We start from the raw sequence: 17,448 nt of genomic DNA on the forward strand, positions 1-17,448 counted from the left end.
AAGTTGTCAGGTTTCCTTTAAAGGCCCAAATGCCTCTACCAACTCACACGATTTACCAAAAATAAAAAATGTAATGAAACTTCAGCACAAGGGAATTCATATACCTTGGACAAAGAGAAAGACTCCGCATACAAGATAGTTATTTTAAAACTGCAAGTCACTTTCAAACACGGTAGCGTCTCTTGTTCAAAATTGCTATCGAATCTGTTTAAAACATGCACATAAGACTCCTGGAATTACTCATTATGGCATCAACTTGATTGTTCACCTCCTTGTATTCCAATTCTAACCCTGGCTACACATGCTGGAAGGGAAAAATGACTTTTACCTGCACTCTGTGACTTTCTTCCTTAGTTGACAACACCTGTCAACCTTCAACACATACAGGAGTTTATGTTTCGCACATGGAACCACATTCCTGAGAAATGTAACAACTGGAGTAGAGTATTCACAACACCAACTTTAGAAGAACTGACCAATGTTAAGTATTGCAAATATTAATTCAAGAACCTTAATTGCCAACTGTAGCTTTAATGCAAATCAAATATGTCTGCTGTGACCCAAAAACAAGTCGGAAGTAGTATGCAGATACATATTGATGACAACTTTGACATTAAAGTGTATATTATAAAGTCATGTTTCCCTTAAATATTTTCTTGGATTATCGCAGCATCAGAATAATATTATAATGCCCTTCATATATTGTATCTTTCAAACCATTAACCATTGATCTTTTGCCCAATCACTTTATCAATGGCAACTCATAGCTATGCTAAACTAAATAAATAATCATCCAAGAACATGTCAAGGCGTTGATACTAGCAATACGTCAATTAACTGGAAATCTTACCAACTAAACATATTTTCATGAAAAAGATAAATAATTCCAATCCTCATATCAACAGGTAAGTACTTTTCTGATTACCAAGCTGCTTTGTCTTTCACTCTAAAGTCTATGTCTCTCAAGCAGAATCGGACAGGTCAACGAAGTCTTTCTGAGCTGTGATCAAAATCACATGGAGAAATCACAGAGAGGCTTCCCCATTGAAGAGAAGCTGGAAGGTGTCCTGCATACAACAGAGGCAACTCACAAAACAATTGAAATTAAAGCCGAAAGTTTATGCTGTAATTTTAACTCGCTCAAATATAATTAGTCTTAAGAAAATATGGTTCTCCAGCCTCCCAAGAATTCACTTTGATTTGCTTTTGCCAATTGAATAATGTATGCCCCTATTTGCTTATCCTACATTTTTTACTACATTTTGCCGATCTATATTTCTTGAATGGTGCCGCTATTTTCATATGTGAGATGTAAATTTTTACAGATTTGCACATTTTCCAGGATTTAAAAATTCAGAATATTATAATCTTATATTCTAATATAACTGTTCAAAGTCAAACAATTCAAGTAATCAAGCTGCACTTCTCTTTATTCATAAAACCTCACAGACTGGTAGTAGAACTATCTCTGATACCACTATAATATCCTCCTAGGAATATGTTTTCTTGATATTTTTACCAAAATATTTTTTAGAAATTTTAGCAATAATTTGCATGCAATGGATTTCAATTAATCCAACAATCTTATATTCGAAAGGAGAGGAATAGAGATTCTGAAAAGAAATCTGAATATTGCATTTAAATCTTCAATAGAACAATGACAAAATATCTACGTTGCATGGGTACCCATACCCACACCCCTGGTATGTGTACCCACAGTACCGGGTACATGTACCCCAAGTACGGGGTATTCAGTGGAGAGCATCATAACTAAGGACCTTGATCAAGATTTCTAATTTTGTTTGCGTATCAGCTTGTTGTTAATCAAGCTTAGTTCAATACAGTATCAGACTGATTAATAGTAAACTTTATCACTGTTCAAGCCAAAAGTTTATCTTTTGCAATATGTCATTGTCATATGATTTGTGATCTTATTCATATTTGAAGTCTTCCTTCTTTGTTATGCGTCTTAACATTTATCATATATTATTATTTACAAACATATTTTAAATCTGAAATTGAGATTTTTTTAATTAGTACAATTCATTTGCAAGCTTTATCACTGTTCTTGTTTTGAAAACTCATTGTCATGACTCATAATTTCAGATTTTCTATAAATATTAAATTATATTAAAAAAAGTTTGACATGCGAAAGTAGCCCCTATTCCCTATTTTGAAAAATAGTTGTAGCAGTACCCATAGTAGTACCCTAAGTACCTAAGTACCCCCATCCCCCTGCAACCTTTAATTATATCTAATTGGAGCCACAGAACTTGCAATTAGATTGGATAGCCAAGAGTATGAATTTGAAGCACAAAGTGAGACACCCGAGCACAAAGTGAGACACCCGAGTGATATCTCCAATAGGCAATGAGGTTCCATTGATTGCCTCCTAGCTCTAGGGTCTTTGTCCTCAAACCTACTGAAAGCTAAGCTTCCCAAAATTCTCCAAGGGAAACCAAACATAAAACGAAGCATATTTCAGAATGAGCCTCTCAATGTTCTTTTATAACACATCCCTGTGACTCTTTGTTTTCCTTTTTCTTGTCTCTTCATATTCCTTTTCTCCCTTTCTTTATTTTTTCCCTTATAAATTTACAGTCAAATTGGATAGCCAGAAATATGAATTTGAAGCATAGAGTGGGACACCTGAGTGATACCTCCAATAGACAATGAGTTTCTGTTCACTGCGTCCAAGATCAAGGGTTTCTGTCCTCAAACCTACTAAAAGCCAAAGCTTCCCAGAATTCTCCAAGACAAACCAAGCGTAAAACGAAGCATATCCCAGAATGAGCCTCTCAATGCTCTTTTGTAACAAATCCCCATGACTCTTCATTTTCCTTCGTCTCTTAATACAATCTCTCTCTCTCTCTCTCTCCCTCCCACATTATAAACTAAAATTAACTTCAATAAATGTTTACCAAGCTCCATTAAATCATATTTTATTAATGATTTGGTTGACTTATAATGTCCCAAAAGGGGGGCGTTACAAATTGTCTTTACACCTCTTTGTAGGCACTAACAATAGAGACATCAATCCTCACCACTAAACACCAGCTTATCAACCTCATCTTAGCAAGAGACACCAATCTCTTCCATTAGGAGTCACCAACATCCACATGAACAAAACTTTCATCTTTTTGATTATTGCTTCTTAAAACCATAACAATCTTATGAAACTCCTTCACAAAATTGCTTAAAGGTATGCTTGTAGATCTCCTCAAGTCTCCTTGAAAGTCTGCTATAAATCTCCTTGAAAGTTTGCTATAATTCTGCAGGAAATGTCCTTGAAATTCTTCTATAGATCTGCTATAAGTCAGAAAGATATTTATTTAATTTCTTTCCTTTCTTACCCCCAACTTACCTTGCATTTATACCACCTTTTTGCCTCTTCACCCAAGGGCGGTGATCCTACCAATGAGGTCAGCCACAAATAAATTTATTTGGCCCACTTCACAGGCCCCAGTTAACATCAAATAACATTTTTCTGAAGGGGTTTGCCAGTTTATTGAATAGATGACAATTATAAGTGAATACCTTATGCGCGACCCAATAAAAATACTGATTCTATTGCAGCTGTAGATGATGATCACCATCTTTTTTATCTTAAGAAATGCATGAATAGAGCAATTACTGGCCTTTGGCCTTTGGCAGTCAATGTTATCTACTCTCTTTTGACATGAATGACAACAATATTTCCAACACTTCTGAGTGGAAAGTTTCATCAAGGCTGTAATGAGCCCTAGGTGGCTCTAACTTCTCAAGAAAAATGATATTGATTTTTTGCAAATTTTGTTTGTTATTTCCTCCTTTGTAGTTTTTTAAACAAGAGATATAAGATGAAACACTAATACTAAATTAAAATTCAGAAATATGAACTTTGCATTCCACACCTACTGAATTTTCTGAAAACTTTCAATTTATTTATTATTAAACCAATGATGTAACAGTAACATGAAATTACAAATGTATATTAGAGGAACCTGTTTTATTTTTGCAGACTCAAAATAACAGTGGGCAAATCCTTGTTGCTTTTCAAATCTTAAACACAGGCCTGTTACTGATAATGGATGTGATAGCAAGATCACAATGCCAAAATAGTGGCATTAAATTCTACACCCAACCGGCAGAAAGTCTCCACACCAATTGAGGCATTTGAATTTGCTAGATGAAATGCACCCAATCTGGGCGTTTGAACAGATAGCTCAATAGAGCCTGAATCTCCCAATCAACAAGTGTATAATGGTCACAGCCACCTGGTATTGCTGTCCCTCTGCAAGCAAACTGCTTGCCAAAATAGGTATACAAATAGCAACCAAAAAACAGGGTATCCAACACCTTCGAACAGGAATATGTGTGTCCAGAAATCCATATTGTCTTGGCGTCCAAGACTGCCAGAGAAATGATATCTAACGGCAGAAACTCCAGGCACCTGATCAATGTAATCATATGCCAAATGGACCCACGCTAAACAAGGATTTTGGCATTCAGTAGTTGCTGAAATTTCCCAACGCCCAGCTTAAAGGAGATCGGTCCTAGCACCAGAATTGTATCTTTCAGAATAATGATTGTAAAACTTAGTAACAGTGAATCCCTAGTTGCAAATGCAAATGATTTGAATCTCCAACAGGAACTAAGTCTTCCCCAATCACAGTAATCACAGGAATGGAAGACCTTTCAATTCAGATTGCAAAACAATTCAATACCACTTTACCTCAGCAGTGGATCGATGCACCAACTCAATCTTCAAAACCCTGAGATCAAAACCATTTTACTTCAGCAATGGAATTGAAATCACATAACTCAGAAACCCTCACAAAAGACAGTAAGAAACAAATAGACAATTGGATGACTTTCTCTCACAAATGGGGTCATATTTATAACACAATTTGGCACTTAGCTTTCATCTTCACACTTTACACTTACGAAGCTTCATCTTCATAATACTGTTTTATAACACTAAATAACATAAAGTGCCTTTATAATAATGAAGCACCATTAATTAATTAACAAATATGAACCCATCAATTAAATAACTCAATTCAATGCACATGATGACCAATTGCCAACGCCACCAACTGCACTGCCAAAAATGGCAACTGCTCACAATAGACGTACTAAAAATAGCAATTCCACACATGAGACCCTCAAATCTCGCTGTCAGCTGACGAGGGTTGTGATTATGAATTGACCTAGTCAACTACAAAAACCTGTTAAAAATGGGGACATCACAAAGGCCTTTCATTCTTTTTATAGGATTTTAAAATGATCTCATGTAGATTTTGTAACACAAGAACTTTAAAGATATAACATTAGAAATAGATGCAGAAAATTGCACTCACCTTCTATAGGGGAGCTCTGGCACTATAATATTTGTATCTTGAGATATTATTGTTAATTGTATATGAAATGTTTGGGGTCCAAGACCTAGGTGAAGCATTTGAACTTTTATGAGGCAGCTTGTTGCTTTTGAACAAAAGCATATAGTATATTGCAAAAATCGACAAATTCATAATATAAAGTGAACACTCACATTGTTAAATAATCATATGTAGAAATGAACCTTTTGGTTAAATCCACCAGCTTCTCTCATGTTTTCCCCAGAGTCCAGCCCTCTTTGACATATTGTAGCCAAGTGTGCAATCTTGGGCCAGACCGAGATTGGGATCAAAAGCCAAGACATGTCCAGGCTTGGCTAATGTTCTTGGGAAATACAGCCACAGATTTTTTAGTATATATCTTTCTTCCAACACCCTAAAATTGAGAAGTTTTATTATTTTGCCAAAGATGTGTACATTTTTATAAGAATGAATTATGAGATGAAAAATGTTTGACATATTTTCTAAGGAAAATTGGAAATCAAAAGATGAGAGCTGTTTTCAAGAAAATGTTCTTATGTATGTACAACTACCCTACTATAAAATTTTCAATTTAGGGCCAGTTATACTTAGAGGGTCAACGATGATCTTATCTTTTCTCGAAGTATCATTTTATGCATGTGGCTCAATATAATGAAAACAAAGGAGTTTTTTCTAATAAGTACTGTTTTGGACAGTGTTTGTTGATGATCCCTAAATGTGATGTGTGCACTTGTTTCTGGAGCATTTGTTTTAAAATGATTTTTTGATGGCTATCCAGACTATTATGGGTTTTATGAATTTATTGTGTTCCCAAATATTTGATCATTTGTCTAGAAATATTTACTACAGCATTCTTAATGTTATAACATTGAAGTCAATGCTATGGAATTCATTTTGTTAACCTACTCACATGCATTGTTTGTCAGTTTATGATTTCAGAGCATCAGTATATTTCAAGAAAAGATGAGGGTGATAAGGTTATAGTGTTTGAAAGAGGTGAACTTGTGTTTGTTTTCAACTTCCACTGGAGTAAAAGCTATACAGACTATAGAGTTGGTTGTCTAAAGCCCGGAAAATACAAGGTGAAGATTGTTTTACCGATGATTTTCTTTAATATACTACAACTAGATGTATCTCCAGAAAACTACATGAGATAAATGTTTCCATGAATGCATTCATTTATCACTCTCCAATGAGAAGATATCTTGTTATGAATACTTTTCATTGCGTCTTCAGGGATATTTGAATTTTCATCTTTATTTTTGAGAACTTAGCATACTAGAAGTACGTAACTGCAGTGTTGTTATTATCTTGCATATTATAATGTCCACCCTTGTAATCCCGTAAGGTTATGAGGTTATTTACTTACAACTCTAATTGCAAGAGGTCTTCCCATTAAATTCTTGTCAATGAAATGTTAATTCCTTTAATACTAAGCAAGGTTCCAGGTTCTGACCAAATTATAAAATGATGATGCCTCCTTGCTTCAATTAATTTTGTACATCATACTTGTAGGACTGATAAAATATGGATTGGGTCCACAGTGAAATACTGAAACACAGAATGGGACAAATTTAATTAATATATATTTTTTGAGTCTTGTGCCATGCAAGAGGCATCAATCAATTTTGTAAGTCTTACTTGTAGGACTGATATGATATGGAATGTGTCTGCAGTGAAATACTGATATTTATAATGGGACGGATTATATTAATATATATTTTGTGAATGTTATGCCATGCAAGACCTCAAGATTATGTTGATGTCAACAAGTCAATCCTTGAGGACACTAAACTATTACATGATGAAAGTCGTCCTTGATCCACAATATTAAACTTTATACACCAACTGTTTTTTATTGATGACAGGTTAGTCTGAATATAGTGGAAATAGTACATCTGGTTTATTAGAATATTATTATTTTACTACTTCAATGGTCAAATTTTGTACATAATGTAATTTACATAAATAAAGTTGTTTCTAAGATCTTCAGTTTCTTATTAGAAACTTTGTATTTTGTACATTTGTAAATTTTTTTATAATGATCTCTTCGATATCCTATTAATATGTGATATCCCCACGTTGCAAATATATATATATATATATATATATATATATATATATATTTTATAATGAATAAATAATCAAATAGTTAAATAATGTTGAAATACAAATTAAATAAATAATAAATAATAAAATATAAATATGATTTATATAATGGTCAAACTAAGTATGAATTAACATATACAAAAGGATCTTTGTCTATGAATATAGCTATATTATAGGCAACAATCAATTATTAGATATAGCTTAAATAATTACTTTTTATATATATACATTTGAAGACATGACAGGGATTTGGGCGTGAGATGTACATATAAGATATTGTGTATCGAAATAAAATTTCTTATAATGTTTACAGGCAACCATGGATTATTAATCATGGGTTGAACAGCAGTGTTAATTAATATAAATATACTGATTGTGAATAGAAGTCAGCGCCACAAGACAATGACTATCGCAGGTATGAAAGAAATAAGTTATCTTGCCATTAGTATGGAAGATGCGATGTCTACAGCAAATAATACATGGCTATGGAGTTTTATATGGAATTAAGTTTTATAAGATAATCATTATAAATACAGTTCCAGTGATAGGTATATTTGAGGCTGCGAGAGACAAAGAATGGGGGAAAAAGATACATTTGGAAATATGAATATATCAAAGATAACATGTAGCCTAAGGGAGTGACATAACAGTCAACGGCAATTTCATGGAGCGTCATGAAGTAGTGAACAACAATAAATTAAGATCCACGCAATTCTCAGAATCTGCAGTTCTTTAGACTGCCGGGCAACCCGAGAACCATGATACGTACATATATTAACTACCGGCAATAAAAGATTGGACGTTGAATTACTGTTGAATACCTTTCTAGCATCACCCGACAATAGCATTCAGTGATAAATGTCAGATAAAAATAGGAATCACAAAAGCAAATATAAAGTATTTGATATACAGCGGCTATGGAATGATACGCATAGCATTGATATCCTCAGACTAATATATTTGTTAATAAACTAATAAACAAATGATAGTTTGTGAAATCAAAACGAAATGCTATTAAAAGAAATTAACCAAAACAAAAGGTGCATTTCTCCATGTTGAAAAGACATGACTCCAAACAAAGTGAGATATAAATGAAAGATATTTTTCAGTTATCAAAGGAGGGGAAAAAAACTTGGAAGAAAGCAGCACAAGTTGAAACAGGAAGAATATAACCTTCAGCAATTCACATCAACACCAGGATTACAATATGAACAACTCAGATTGGGTAACTCAGACGTAATCACTAGATGGACTAAGGAACTCCATAAGAAACCGCAGAGGATTGAAATCACAGTCAGTATTATTAAAGATTTATTATTGGGGTTGGCCCTATCAGGAATCTATCCATTAAGTATATATATCAACATCAAAATTCTTTTCAGGACAGAATGCTACAGATTATAAGGAACAATTAAAATTGCAATCTAAATTCTTACTTCCTTATTGGGAAAGTATACCTTGCTTAAAATCAATTTGGACTTGCTTATTGAAAGAATTATCTAATCTGGCATAATTGATTGCACAAGGAAGGATATACAACACTAGTGCCTAATTTTTGGGAACAATACCAACCTATCCATTATAACCTTCTATCTTCAAGCTATACACAACAACTCCATCAATAATCATATTGGAGGCGACAAGGTCTATTACTCAAACAGGATCAGACTTTATTGTCATGTTTAATAGTCTCAAATAGTATAAATCATATCAAATTCACTTCTAGACATATATTATTGATGATTAGAGGGTGGTACTCTCTCATATAGTTCAGTTAGTAGATTTTGATATGGTGAATTAAAAGCTATTGCCCTAATATTCAAAGGATACCCTATTGGGGGACTTACATAATACAACAATATTTTACCAACTTCTTAGCATAATATGGTATCAGAGCAATGGTAGTTTTTTTTTCCCAAAAAATTAATAATTTCTTATGAAATCAGTTCTAAATTTTTTGGATAATCTTTTTGAGATTTTTCTCTTAGTTCTCAAAACCTGACTAGTGTTTTCATTAGTGCATCTCTGCAAATTGCGTCATCATTACTAGTAGATTTGTAAGGGTTTTTGTGACAAACAAACTCACCCATGCAACTGGTTTTGGGCCCATTCTCCTGTTGTTTCAAACTCAGCGACTCTATTTGAGCCTCTCTTTTTTCCTTCTGATTTCAGATTCTTTCTGGGTTTTTTGAGATCTCTTCCGAGTCTTCGTCGAATTTTTAGAGTTGTAGGAATTTTTTCTCGTAATTTGCGCCAGCCAGACTTAAATATTTTTTGATGTTTCTACCTAGATTTGCCTCTATTGTTATGCATCAAGATTCATCTTTTAAAGTCTGTGATAATGCATCTTCTGTATTTCTCATGTGCATGATGGCATCATTGACCAACTTAATATTGCAAGACAATGAAAAGATTAAATGAAACAAACACACGTCCTACCACAACCCAAGAAGACCACGAACAAGTTTGATGAACGAAATGAAGAAGTTGTCATGCTTCTGATGTTTAAGCTCTCTGTTGCCTCAGATTCTTTTTAGCAAAGTTTGTGGCAGACATCTAGAAGCATCTGAAGGAATTGGATTAGACATCTAACCAGAGTCAGGTGTTCTTTCTAAAAAATTAGAACCAGAATCAGTTGTTCTCCATCATGATAGATAAATGCATGTTGTTATAGGAGCATCTCACAGAGAGTAAGGACATTTGAGATCAACTCAAAGCTATTGGTGAACAAATGGAGGAAGAAGATATGGTAGTCACGACCTTGAAAAGTCTATTTTAATTCTTATGCTACTAATGTTGATATATAATTTCTAAAGCTGTGCACCAAACTTTTGCAGTAAACCATTTGAAACAATAGTTTAGTAGTAGTGCCACCTTGCCCTCCTCAAAGAAAGTCATTTCAGCCAAATCCTTTCACAAGGATAAAGAAAAATCTCAACAATCTCAGTTATCTCAACAAAAGGGCTTTAGTGAGCCTCAAAATAGTACAAAGAAGAAGAAGGTGCAGTGTAACTACTGTCATAAATATGGCCATTTGCTCAAGGATTTTCACAATTGGTTGGCTTCCAAAAAGCTTAAATAGGAAGGGACTCAACCTAAAGCCAATTATGTTGAGTACACAGAGAAGAAAGAGTCTTCCTTTTATGCTTTAATGGCTAAAAGGCATGTAGACCACGGGAAATCTTTTTCTTGGTATATGGATTCTGGTGCTTCTAAACATTTTTGTAGGCCAATAAAATTGTTGGTAGATTAATATTGTTGGCATAGCTGACTAAAATCCTAACAATCAACCCGTAGAGTTACTAATGTACTCAGTTATGATTAAGTTGTCATGATGTCAAGGTGAAGAAGGGACAAAGACTAGTATTAAACCAAGACCGGTGAAGCACATTGAGCATATATGTGTGACTCTAGCTCATAAGGATGACCAGAGGCAGGAGGACAAGCCCAATAGAGGCGATGACCAAGGACAGTCACTTAGACGGAGTCATGATACTTGAGTAGGAATATGAAGAATGATGTCAAGTAAGAGGGCAAGGTGGTGTGATTGGTAAACATGCAAGAAAGATAAGCCAAGTCAACAAGAGGAAGCGATTTAAAAGATTCTCGTGATTGCCATGTCACAAAGTAGGTAGAATGAACTCATCATTGTATTTAATGCTAATGGTGTTGTTACATCGAGGAAAAAGTGCAAGCTATTATGGTCAGAGAACATTTGTGACTTTTGTCCGTACACACTACATCTCATAAGAACGACACATGATAGTAATAGGAGAACAACCTAGTTGTAGACTTGAGAATTCAAACTTTGAATTTGTAGATTAGGGTTCGAAGTAGAGAACGCAAAGTCTATTTACGAAAATGTTGCTTCAAGGAAAAAGATTAGCTTGTAGAGTGAATAGAAAGAGAGCCACAAAGATGAGAAAAGTGTAATCTCAAAGTGAGAAGTGTGACATTGAGAAGTCACAAACATAGTGAAGAATAGTGTGTTGGGGAGAAGCCAGTGTGCTTGATCAACACAAGTGTTGAAGCATGCAATAGCCAACAAAGCCAAGCACGTAAGAAATCATGTTTGAGTGGCAGAGCCGAGAAAGAGCAGAGAAAAGTTGCAGATAGGTCCAAGGAGCATCAAAGAGATCTATATTCTAGCTAAGTAAATTAGCTATTTTGATTAGATCATTGTCTATGTTGTTTTCTAATAACTACAACAACAAATCCCATTGAGGGTGAACCTTAACAGGTTCTTTGTATAATATTACCTAACAGGATGGCACAATAGTTTTTGTTCAGAAGTCATCTAACCAGGTTGCTCTTAATTGGGCAAGACTTTCATAGGTCTTATCTAAATCCTTTAACTAGGTGACACCAAACAATGTACTTGTAATCTTTTAACAAAGATAAGCTCTTGACCAAGCGCACTTCAGGAGAGTGCAAGCTTTGGAGAATCGTCTCACACATCGTGGTTTTCACCCTAGTTTGGTTTTTGTGAAATAAATATTGTGTTATGTGTGATGTTATGTTTTTCTTTATTGTTTTTATTTAATCCTCACCAGTTAAGTTATAGCTAGCATTAACTTGTAAACTGATGTGAAGATAGATAGGTGTGAAAAGTTGAAGTTATCTAGGATATATTGATTCCCCCTAGTATATTGAGTTGTGTGTGTGGACCAAGAATTGGTATCAAAGCCTAGGTGCTCTGAACGAAAGAGTGTAACAATTTGAGTAGAAAGATTAGGATGTTGGAAAGACAAACACCAAAGTTCTCAAAGGTAAACTACAAGCATGGTGTAAAAAAATGAGGTTGCATCTAAGAACCCTTGGGGATGCATACTGGAGCCATGTGGAAACCAAATATATGGAACCTGTTGCTTCACTCAGTGTAGACTAGATAAAGGAGAAAGAAACTCACACAACCACAATGAATGCTCTAGCCAACTCTTTGTCTTATGTTGAATACAATGATGTAGAGAAGTTAGAGCTGGCTTGTCAAATGTGGGAAAAGCTCAAAACCATCTATGGTGGTGATAAGCATGTTTAAAAGGCTAAAGCTGATAGCCTAAGAGGAAAGGAGTCTTGAGTGTTAAGTCTAGTCTAGAGCCTTGTCATTTTGTGTATGCTCTCTGCATTAGCGCTTCGAGCGATCTTCCTTGCAGATAAAGAATAGAGTGATATAGGTTATAAGTCTTCTAGCATTGTAAGGTTTATTTGATAATAGTAAGAAGCCGTAACCATTTGGCCAATAGCCTTTGCCTTTGGTTTCTATTTCTACGCCCATTTTCGCAAGTGGTTTCAGAGCCACAGATCTAGGTTGTTCCTGAGTACGCAGATCTATCCATCTTTGTTGGCAAGATTGAGATAAGAGCTAAGTGCAAAGAGAATATCTCTATAGGGTTACACTTTGGTCTTGGGATTAAGAGACATATTTCTTATGTTATTGTCTTGTCTTTAACTACTAGTCAATTTATGTCTATAAGTCTCTCTTGTAAAACCCCTATAAGTGTCTTAGCATATCCCGCATGTCACTTATAAAAGAAGATGGTTGAGTTCCAACGATTTGCTATCCAGGACAGAGTTGAAAGAATTAATGAAGCTAGTATGGAAGGGTTGTATGAAGTACCATGGTCCAACATACTACATAGGATTTGGTCACGAATGAAGATATACTTGATATCCAGACTAATGAAAGGACTCTAGATCATTAAGTACTTACCTACCTCCTCAATTGAAGCTTGTAGGTGTAGATAAGGATTCATATAGGCCTAATCCATCGAAGAATTTCTTTTCAAAATCTATTTTTAAGCATTTTGTAATCCCTAGGATGAAGCTAGTAGAGCTTGCACTAGAATATGACCCTAGTCAAGCATTTCAAACCAAAATGTTGCCTATCTTTCCTCTCGAAGAAATAGAATACATTAGAAGTTGGAAGGATGTGTGTTCATTTTGGTGACATCCAAGTCACCATTGGGTCATTAATTACAGAAAATATCAAACCTGTCTGCTATTTAGCCCTTTGTGGTAAAAGACAAGTAGATTACAATTATGCTTGTCAATTATCCAGTTTTTCGAGAATGTCAAAAAATTCTGTGCGCTTTACATATTATCTAAACCTTAATGTTGCAACTAGGGATAAATCCTGTGCTGAAGTTAAGTATGGGTCCTTGAATTGCTGGGATGTCTTCAATTCTTTTAATGGTATGAAAAGGTTTGGACCTTTTAATTATGCCTCAGTCCAAATTCAGGTCCTGTATAGCATGACAAATACCAACAATTCTGCCATACTTGATAATTTGCCCTATGCTAGAACATCGAATGGAGAAGTACAGTTACAGAAATGTCATGTCAATAATGTTTATATACCTGCACGATGGAGACTTAACTGGATGCAACATGTAGCTCCTAAACTCTTAGAGACCACTAAGATAGTTCACCATGTGTCTCATAATTATATTGATATTTTACCCCGATATCTTTCTTTCAGAACTCATAATCCCTTTATAGAACAATACCAAGATGCTCGCTTCTTCTTTCAGCTCTTTTGGTAGCACCAGTAGCCAAAGAAAGGCTCATCTTGTTGTCAAAATGGAAGAAGAATTTCCCATTAATACAGGCCCTAGTATACCAGAAACAGCCCAAGCTAAATCCACAAGAAAAGGAAAAGGGAAGTGTACTGACCATCCTTTCTTCCATATGGTTAATCTACTCCCTTGAGCAGAAACATTGGCCTGGTATAAGGAACAAGAGCATACATACTATCAGAATGGTCGATGGCCACCATTAAAACTAGAATTTAAAACAGAACGTGGTAATATGTCTATGTTTCAGTATGCATTTCAGCCTAAGACGACTGAAGAAAGAGAACCTTCTAATGAGTTTAAGAAAAGAAACTATATTGCAAGATTCTGTGAACATTTGCAGCAAAATATAGATGACTCTTGTACAAATATTCTTTCTCTTAAGCAAATTTCTACATCCATTCATACAAATGTACAGAAATTAGGAAATATAGTTGTAGAAAACCATGATGGAATTACTGAGATGATCCATTCATACAAATGTACAAAAAATAGGAAATACAGTTGTAGAGAACCATGATAGAATTACTGACATGAGGGATTCTCTCAATAAACTTAAGTGACAGAGTGAGCTAATACTACAATCTGCATAAAAATGGAGATGATATACATAAAGTCATCAGTCATGTAAAGCATATAAATCAAAATCATAATGCTCTAAATTAGAGATGTTACTCTATAGATCACTCCTTACAAGAGTTATCCACCTCTTTAGACTGGCTTGCAAATCAAGAAAAACAGCTAGAACAGATAACCTTGGTTATTCCCACATCGCTCCAGGCACTTGATAAGAAAGCAAAAAGAAATTATAGACTCTTAATGATGAGAACTAGTTGTAACATCCAGCCTTGGTACTTAGACATTGATTATGATGATTATCCTAAGCATAAAATAGAAGGATGGAAATATACTTTTCTTATCATAAGAGCATTGTCTGGAACCTCTGATGAAAATACATATAAATTCGTTGTGAATTATTTATGGGGAATAGCAAGAGCCTGGTGGAATGGGAAAGGAGAATCAGAAAAGTAAGCCAAGGTTTACCAAAATTACCAGACTCAGACTGTGGTAGAGCCAATCACTGGCCAAATTGTAGAACAAGTCCAATTGGTTCCAATCAAATATCTAATGAATGAGCTACTTAATGAGTGTTGTCATGAACTTGTAAATAGACAAGAAGGAACAATCAAGAATATAGTTCAGATGAAATGCTATTATTTAAAAGATTTTTCTGCATATTCTCAAGACTTTAGAAAGCTTTTATTTCAGCTTACTGAACATAAACAGATTGACGTGGAAAAAACTAAGTATCTTGAAGGATTGCCATATAATATTGCTGATAAGGTTTTAGCATAATTAGATCTAAGGAATTTGACACTTGAAGAGTCCCATTTCTGATCTCATTCAGTTTGGCAAGGATCAAATTTTTAAGTTCTTTGATGATTGCAAGTACCAGCAAAAATTTACACAACATGAAACACAACACATATTCCATTCTTCCCTTGATATTATGGTTGTAATCCATTCATCAAATCTCAATGTAAAATGCTAAAATGCCATAAGAAGCATAAAAAACTAACTTTCCAACCAAGGAATTTTCCTCGCCGCCACTCTTATGCACCAAAAAATCGCTATCTTCGCAAGTGGACTCATCCTCGTTCACAATCTCAACAAATCATTTGCTATATCTGCAGCAAACCCAGTCATAAAGCCCTTGATTGTTCTTGCCGCAACAAAGTTGTCCTAGCTGTATATTCTGATCCTACTGCAGCCATGTGGTGGGATGTAGTAGATGAAGAAGAAGATTTATATATGCAAGATAATATTTTTTGAACCTATTTTTATTGAAGAAGAAGTCTTTGAAGAAGATGATGCTCATTTAGATGATCTTGCAACCACTCTCCAAGAGATTGAAAGACAGCTTAAGCAAGAAGATGATGAGGAGTTACCCACATTGATGCCGAATTACACAAGCAGAGGAAGAGGAAGAAACCATTGACGAAATCATAGATAAGATAAGATACTAATATTAATGTCCAATAAAAGACCACAAAAGAGTCCATGGAATTGAGAGGTTACAACAAGATAACAGAGAGAAGCGGGAGCACCAAACAATGTCTAAGAAAAGCAAGCAAGAAACAAGAAGAAAAGAGAAGTACCAAGGATAGGATTAGGAATCCTTTGTAGAGATGAAGAATTTGGTCATAGAAGGATATGACTGCAGATGAGCCTTGCATTGTCTTTGTGAGCTATTGGAGGAGTGTCACTGTTGGGATAAACAGCTGCGGGGTCTCACAGACTAGGAGTGACCAATGGTGGTAGTAGTAAACGGCCTTTTCACATCCCTTGGTAGAGACAAGGGTGAGAAAAAGGCAGTAATGAGCTGAGCCGAGGTATGACCGTGAGGAAGAAGTGACTGCAAAGTACTCTCGCCGAGCAAGGTGGCTTCCTGAAGGTAAAGTGCAAGACACCACTAATCAATGTAGTTGAAGAATGCTGAAAGAGAGAAGCAGTCATGGAATAGGCAATGAAATCTCCCTCTGATGTCATAGAAGATAGCGCAACAGAAAATAAAGTGAGTCTCTGTTCGACCTCAGCTAAAGTACACATCTAACAGATCCAGTCATCCCTGTCCATATGATGGTCAGTTTGGGCCCGAAGATAGTGAGAACAAGCTCTGGGGAGCCCAAAGAGATATGCAGAGCATGACACCAGCATTGAGATAGGTAGCTAGGATGAACAATAACCCCATTGTGAACCTCCAAAAAATGCTTAGCATAGAAGGCCATCTTCAGATGTAAACGTCTAGGAGGATTACTCCAAGTAGTAGTAATATATTGTCTGTAGATATCAAGTTTGACATGTTCATTCAACTCCTTACGCAAGGGGAGGAGGTGAATAGGGGCATCCAATGAGAACTAATATGGAGGGTGGTGATCAATATCAATCCCAATCGAGCTCAGTAGAAAGGTTGCCTGAGCATACCAACAATGAGCTCTAGTGCTAGTATCAGAGCTTGTTGTCGTAACAGAGGAGCAATAGGCTAGATAGGAGTATCTGGATCATCCAAGTAGTAGTCATAGAGGAAATAGAAGACACTCTTTTGGAAGAACATTTGATCATCCACAATCTTCTAGGCTGACTACAATGTCCTATCAACCATCATTTCAAAAGGAACCAGAATTTGAAGATTTTGCACAAGACTTTTAGGATTTTAATATGTACCAAGCTACAGACACTCTTTTGGAAGAACATTGATCATCTACAATCTTCTAGGCCAACTACAATGTCCTATCAGCCACCATTTCAAAATGAACTAGAATTTGAAGATTTCACACAAGACTTTTAGAATTTTAATATGTACCAAACTACAGAGCATTTGGAATAGGAGCTCCAAAGATCAATCT

The 17,448-nt window shown here is 35.2% G+C and overlaps 1 protein-coding gene across 1 annotated transcript in view; it reads left to right on the plus strand.

Moving 5' to 3' along the window:
- Positions 1-17,448, plus strand: part of LOC149539820 (1,4-alpha-glucan-branching enzyme 2-2, chloroplastic/amyloplastic-like) — a 229,060-nt gene that overhangs the window by 164,658 nt on the left and 46,954 nt on the right. Inside the window, exon 21 of the mRNA XM_089801015.1 lies at positions 6,287-6,442. Within this exon, the coding sequence (XP_089657141.1) occupies positions 6,287-6,442 (156 nt within the window). The remainder of the gene's footprint in view (positions 1-6,286; positions 6,443-17,448) is intronic.

This window comes from Cupressus sempervirens, chromosome 9 (assembly GCF_028749045.1).
Source record: "Cupressus sempervirens isolate cs-2001-9-10 chromosome 9, ASM2874904v1, whole genome shotgun sequence".
Taxonomy (NCBI): domain Eukaryota; kingdom Viridiplantae; phylum Streptophyta; class Pinopsida; order Cupressales; family Cupressaceae; genus Cupressus; species Cupressus sempervirens.